The sequence below is a fragment of the Glossina fuscipes genome, unplaced genomic scaffold (genome assembly GCF_014805625.2).
Source record: "Glossina fuscipes isolate IAEA_lab_2018 unplaced genomic scaffold, Yale_Gfus_2 3, whole genome shotgun sequence".
Lineage (NCBI taxonomy): Eukaryota > Metazoa > Arthropoda > Insecta > Diptera > Glossinidae > Glossina > Glossina fuscipes.
In genome coordinates this window covers 13469531-13476299 of record NW_023998417.1, presented here as the reverse complement: position 1 = coordinate 13476299, position 6769 = coordinate 13469531, and the positions used below count along the sequence as shown (strand labels likewise).

Sequence of the window (6769 nt, the reverse complement as noted above, 5' to 3'; positions counted from 1 at the left end):
TTATCATTGACCAAAAATATATATAAAAAAAAATAAATATGTGAAAAAAAAAAACGCAACAAAATAAACGACGAATTTCGTCAGTTTTCCGTGCTGGTTTTAACTTTTGGTTTTCTTACGCGACTGCAATGCTCTCTCTCTTGATACGCACAGCACAAGGCAGCACAGCGGGCCAAATTGTCGTCCGTATGTCTTCTCATTGTTAAGGGAGCGGCAGTATAAAATTACGAGTACTTGCTGAAAGTAATATCATTGTTTTCACTTCAATTACATAGTGAACATCATTAAGCATATACCACTGGCTCACTGATAGATTGGCAGACAAAAAGCAAAAGTGTGAAGTGCTTCGAGTCCCGAAAACTACAATGAATTACAATTTTAAATCCTTCATTGCAATCGGTTGCCTGCTACTGGCCGTAGCTTTGCCGCTTAATGCCGCTGCCATAGATAATGCCATAGTTGAGCCCCGAATATACAGTTCGGATGATTTGATTTCGACGATCGTTGATAAATGCGTCAACGCTAATGGCATGCATTGCATAAAGGAGAAAGTTTTAACCTATTTGGATACAGTTTCGGGCATCGAAGAGCAAATTAGTGGTCGTGCCTTCGACGATGATGTAATCGATAAAGTGATAGTGGACCGTGTGGCGCGCATATTGAATACGAATGAAATACGCGTTCAATTGCCTGAAACTGTTTTCGCTAATTCGGTGCTGTCCTATCGAGTGGATCGCGGTTTCGATTTAGAAATACCACAAAGCGAAGGTAATTAAATGGACGCAAATATGTTGAATAAGTTGAAAAATATTTGCCATTTATTACAGCTCGTCGTGACAAGAAAAAGGATAAACTCTTCTTGCCCTTGTTGTTATTGATGAAATTTAAATTGAAGGTTATCATGCCTATACTGATGTCTTTGATTGGACTCAAAGCTTTCAAAGCTTTGATTTTGTCGAAAATCGCCATAAAACTTGTACTCGGATTCCTAATCTATAACCTAATACAGAAATTGGGTGGAATGAAGATGACAATGATGCCCATGCCACATCCGCCTGCCGCTGAATACGGTGTGCCCAGTTCCACGGCTTCATCTTACGACCCCAGCAGTTGGGAACCGATGAACGGTGGTCCATACGCCCGTTCTGATGCTCATTATATGGCATACAGCTCATATCAGCCCAGCAGTTCTTCCAACACTTATAGCAATTCGTCTTAGAAAAACACAACACAAAGAACAACGAACAACGAACAAAACATATTTTAGAAATCCGCCTCCTTTTCGCTTACCTCCTGCCTACACGACACAGAAAGGACAATCACTAAGTGGTTTTGTACATATATAAAAAAAAAAGGAAAAAGCCCAAAAATTCTTAATGCTTAACGTAAAATTTCCCAGGACATGATGATGCTAAAGGACTTGTTAATATATATAAATATTTATTTAGTAGAAATTAAATTAATTTATTTTTAAAATCTTTCTCTTAATTTACTCAAGTCTCTCCTTCTAATCACGATTCTATGACTTTATATTCTTCTTCTTCCTTTTTTCATCTCTACTTGCTTCGCTTTGACTTAATTTATTGCTATTTGCCTCGATACTTTTTCTACCTCTCCTCTCTTAGGATCTGTGCATTTTAATGTTTTTTTCTTTCTTCTTCTTTTAGAACAACGAACCAAAAAATTTGTTAAGATATTTATTGAAAATGTGCATTAGCTTAAAAAATAAAAAAAAAAATAAATAAAACAAACACAAAATTTGTTTTCTAGAATCTAAAAAAAATGAGAACTCTCCTCCTTTATTCAAAACTTTTTTTGGGCTCATTCAGAATAATTTAGTTCGGGAACAATTTATTGCAGATACGAACCACGAGCGAGAGCGAACATGTTTATGATCAATTACAAAAGGGAGACGGCTGGCTGTTGCTAAAACATTCTGCCAGCAAAGGAATTGACGAGAAATTGCATTCGGTACACTCGTCCAAGCTTCTGCGACAATTACAACTAGATTACAAGGATCCATTTAGTAAAAGGAACATTTTAGCATTGACTCTCTGTTTGATTGATAGTGAATATCATTATGTAAAAGAATCTCTTATGTAAATTTATATAACATAATAACTGATTTGTGTGGTGAGACAATTGTACGCTACGTAATATTTCAATACACTCGTTCCTTCCTCCAAAATGTGTCTTGCTCATCTGAATTTTTAATCAATGCAAGTATAACATGAAATCTTGTTTAAGTTTTCAAATCAAAAGTTCTGTCAAGTCGATATTTTTGCGTCAAAGTTGATGCCTTATTCGATTGCTTATCGATTAGTTTTAAGCCTTTTTCGATATAAATGCATAAGAGAGATTTAATTGTCGAATTTTTTCACCTCTTGTTCAAAGCACGCAATAAAAACGGGTTTTTTTGCCTCGGAGAAGAACTTGAGAAATATATGAACCCATAAAAATAAATATAAATAAAAAAAATAATCCAGAAACATCTACATTATGTTCTTTAACGGCAGGACTTTGTGCCCGTTTGCCTCATTCGCATTAGTCGCATTGCTTGGATTGCTTGTGTGCATTCAAGCTAATGACGTCAAGAATACGTTTGAAGAGCATAAAGTTGTGCCCGATGTTATAGAGATTGCACCGCAGCAGTTCCTTGACGTATGAAGTTCTCGAATGTTTAAAACAACTACAAACAAGGTGTTCCTTTTAATTCGCAGGTAATCTACGACCAGGACATAAAAGCTGAAAAAGGCGTTCAATTAACTCCTACCCAAGTAAAGAATGAACCGAAGGTGATGTGGAATGCCGATGAAGATGCCTATTATAGCTTAATAATGACGGATCCCGATGCTCCAAGTCGTGCCGAACCGAAATTCCGCGAATTCCGTCACTGGTTGGTAGCTAATATACCCGGCAATCAGGTGGGAAAGGGTGAAGTTATTGCGGCCTACGTAGGTTCTGGTCCCCCGAAAGGCACAGGTTTACATCGCTACGTGTTCCTATTGTATAAGCAGCCCGAGAAAATAGCATTCAATGAAAAGCATGTAGCTAACAACTCCCGTGAGGAGAGACCGAATTTTCGCGCAGCTAAATTTGCTCAGAAATACAACTTGGGTTCACCGATAGCTGGGAATTTCTTCCAAGCGGAATGGGATGAATACGTACCAACCGTCCACAAACAATTGTCAGGAGGCAATTAACTTTAAATCGTTCACTTTTTAAATCAGTTTATATCGGTTGACAAACTATAAAACTTTTATGCGTTAATTTTTAATAATAAAAAAAAAAAGAGGGAAAAATGATTCTCGGCATTAGCTTTGCTTTCAATATTAGAACTATAATAATATTAAGTAGGGGTTGACTATTATTAATGACAATGGCGTTGCGATTCGTCGCTTGTAGAGCTTTGAAAACGATGCCAAAGATATTTCATTTACAATTGTCGGACAATTCGGCCTTAAGGTAAGCGCGTAACTCTGCAAATAAGACTTTACCTGTAAGTTAACATTCGTTATGTAGGCAGATCATGGAAGATGAGTAAATAGCAACAATCTCTTTCTAGGAACGCGTCGTCGACGTTGCAGTTTTGATTGAAACATACCCGTTCAGTATGTTTGCAGGTTATACTATCAATAAAGTAACTGCTAAATTTGAAAGCATTTTTCAAAAACAACTTAGGAGTTTTCAATTTGCTTAGCTTTTGAAGTCAAACTGCGAAGAAAAGCAATTTGTTTCGAGTCAGTCACTTTTGCAATATTCTAAAGAACCAGATAATACATAATGGCGCTAAGTTTTAAAAATTTAACTTTTCTCATCCATTTAATTGCTTGCATATTTAGCTATACTGAAGCCAAAGAACGACAAAATGGTAATGTGGAAGTAGAAAGGATATTCAAGAACTATAATATAATACCCGATGTTTTAAATGCCGCACCCCCGAGGTTTCTCGAGGTAAAAATTATACGTAATGCCTTCATAACTTTAATATCTAAACAAAATTCTATGCCAATCCATTTGCAGATTTTCTTTGAACCAAATTTGATAGCTGGCAGAGGGACTATATTGACGCCCACTCAAACGATACATCCGCCCGAAATTTTTTGGGAGGCTAAGCCAGGAGCATTTTATACTCTCATGATGATTGACCCCGACGCTCCTAGCCGTTCTTCCCCACGGTTCCGTAGTTATCAGCATTGGCTCGTCACTAACATACCTGGCGATCAAATAGAAAAAGGTGATATTGTCGTAGACTATATCGGAGCCGTGCCACCTAAACACACTGGCTTACACCGTTATGTGTTACTTCTGTATAAACAACCGCATAAATTGATAAAAAAGGAAACTTTTGTGCCTAGTAATTCTCGCAATGGCCGGTTTTATTTCAATGCATCTACATTTGCAAAAAAACACAACTTGGGCTTACCTATAGCTGCTAATTTCTTTCTGGCTGAATGGGATGAATATGTTCCGGTAGCTAACAAGCAACTGGAGGGCGGATATTAAGACGCTTTAACAAAAACTTTAGTAACTCTCAACTATTGTCCTCAATTTTAATAAATATCATTTTTGCTAACACTGGAGCGCTTCTTTTTAAAAGTCGCGTTCGATTTGAGATAACTGTACGATCGATTTCCGCTATTTATTTACCCGCACCTGTTACTATTACCGAATCCCCGCGTAAAAACATTCTCGATATAAAGCAACCTTTGTTTACCGGTTTCACTTTCCTTTTGCCTTTACCTGCGCGCCGAAGTTCAGTCTACATATCTAACATTTGCAAGCAGTACTTTACAGCGGCGATCAAAAATCTTAACCCGCCCCATCAACTTTTTATTATTACGATAATTTATTTAAACTTGTGTATTATTTATCACCGACTGTGTTAAAGCGCAGAGCGGTCCCGTATTGAATTCTTCCTCTTCTTTACGCGCCAATTTCTTCCGGCGTCAGTTCAGATTTTGGTTTTACTAATGTCCTGAAATTCAAATAGTTAAATGTACATAGCAAAATAATAATAATCAGAGATATAAAAATGTAACTTATTATAGTTTTTCGCTCACATTTCTTATTATTTTTTATAAATTATAAAAATAGTAGCCAATTCAACAATTGCTTTAGTAAACGTTTAAAAGTATTTCTTGCCAATGTTACCGTCCTTAATATTTACATATGAGAACGGGATTTCTAGTGCGTACGGTAAGGTTTATAGTTGCCAACTCTAAGAAACTAATGGCAATGCCCAATTGCATATTTTCTATGCAGCAATTGAAAAGAAGCGATCGTCTTCACCAGTTATCTAGTATTTTTACCCTATGCCTACCAAATCTAACTTAGCTTTATTAATGCATGTCTGATTGAAGGATTTGCAAAACGAAATATGAGTTTTAATTGTAATATTCCTAACCTCTTACAAAAGCGTCAATAGATGTATAGAAATAAGCTTTAATAATTCAGTTCCTTTCCTTTCAACTAATAACTTGGCTCTACCGTGATTATGCAATAATTGCTTTCGCGTCTGGAATGGACATCACCAGACTATTTTGAAAATATTAAGCAATTGACACAAAAATAAATTTCTTTTTTAAATACTAAAGAATTGATACAATTTTACAAAAACTACCTTTCTCGTAATTTCTTACGAAATCGTAGTTTATTCACAAAAACAAAATGTGTGCTTAAGTTTTTAGATTTATATTACTACTTAATTGGCAATAGTAACTTCCACCTCTACGCCAGGTTCAATATTAATCGAAGTAATTTTTTTGACTATCTCAGATGGAGAATGCAAGTCGATAATGCGCTTATGAATCCGCATCTGTAAAAAAAAATGCAATTAATGAAATGAAAAGATATTATAAAGACATTTGTAACACCGTTTGAGCCTTAAGAAAGTAGTATATTGATCTTTCAAAAGGACTATGATAGTGCGTTTGTTGTAAGCAAAACTTCTTGATACTGGCTAAAGTTAATTAAAAAATAAATCTAAAACCTATATCAGCTCTGCTAGCTTCCTTATGATTGGTTAAAGAAACAGTACCTGAAAACGATCCCAAGTTTTTGAACCTTCACCACAAGGTGTTTTACGGGTGGTAATGCGTAAAGTTTTTGTCGGCATGCGTACTGGTCCCTAAAATATAAAATGTTTCATTAGAATATGCATGCATATGATGATCTATAAATTATTTTGTCCGAATTAATTAGATCGCCCGTTTTCATATAATAGAAAACGGCGATGCTATATGTACAATTTTCTCTGGCATTTTCGACACTAGGCTTGAACTCCGTAGATGGAAGAAAAACCTCCAGGTAAACAAATGCCTTGGGCTTCGTTTAAAACTAACCTTCACACGCAAATTCTGATTCTTAGCGCCGTTGATTAAGTCACGGCATACGTTCTCCAGGGAGCGCACATTTCTTGAAGTTAAGGTAATGCGTATGCGGTGCACGGATGAGGAATCCGGTCCTTGTGGTTTTTCAATATCTTTAGCCGTAGCAGCCTAATAGATGAACACGCCATAAAAAGTGAGGTTAGTGTTTTATGTTTCAATGATCGCAATGATTGAACAATTTAAGATTATCGCAGAAAATTACTATAATTATAATAATTATTTATATTTACCATATTAATGCAGATATCTGGTAGAGATATTCAAATCCTTTATTTTGAGCAGCGCTGAACCAGACAGTTTCTACAACAGTTAACAACGAAATGGACGAGATTACGTTAAGGTGTTGCCAAAATAAAAAAAGGTGGATAAAATAATAT

At 35.9% G+C, this 6769-nt stretch overlaps 4 protein-coding genes across 4 annotated transcripts; 3 read left to right on the top strand and 1 right to left on the bottom strand.

Moving 5' to 3' along the window:
- The first annotated feature begins 224 nt into the window (after positions 1–224).
- LOC119634630 lies at positions 225–1645 on the top strand. Its single transcript, XM_038028891.1, has 2 exons — positions 225–768; positions 828–1645. The coding sequence occupies exons 1-2, from the start codon at positions 366–368 to the stop codon at positions 1217–1219; spliced, it is 795 nt and encodes a 264-aa protein (XP_037884819.1). The 5' UTR covers positions 225–365; the 3' UTR covers positions 1220–1645.
- Positions 1646–2307: 662 nt separating this feature from the next.
- LOC119634633 (protein D3-like) lies at positions 2308–3305 on the top strand. Its single transcript, XM_038028896.1, has 2 exons — positions 2308–2661; positions 2721–3305. Exons 1-2 carry the CDS (start codon positions 2500–2502, stop codon positions 3201–3203), a joined length of 645 nt encoding a protein of 214 aa, XP_037884824.1. The 5' UTR covers positions 2308–2499; the 3' UTR covers positions 3204–3305.
- A 77-nt stretch (positions 3306–3382) lies between these two features.
- LOC119634635 (protein D3-like) lies at positions 3383–4970 on the top strand. Its single transcript, XM_038028898.1, has one exon. The coding sequence runs from the start codon at positions 3784–3786 to the stop codon at positions 4504–4506; it is 723 nt and encodes a 240-aa protein (XP_037884826.1). The 5' UTR covers positions 3383–3783; the 3' UTR covers positions 4507–4970.
- Positions 4971–5608: 638 nt separating this feature from the next.
- LOC119634423 (40S ribosomal protein S20) lies at positions 5609–6729 on the bottom strand. Its single transcript, XM_038028575.1, has 4 exons — positions 6623–6729; positions 6345–6500; positions 6041–6130; positions 5609–5818 (listed from the first exon to the last, which is right to left on the bottom strand). Exons 1-4 carry the CDS (start codon positions 6623–6625, stop codon positions 5705–5707), a joined length of 363 nt encoding a protein of 120 aa, XP_037884503.1. The 5' UTR covers positions 6626–6729; the 3' UTR covers positions 5609–5704.
- Positions 6730–6769: the final 40 nt, after the last annotated feature.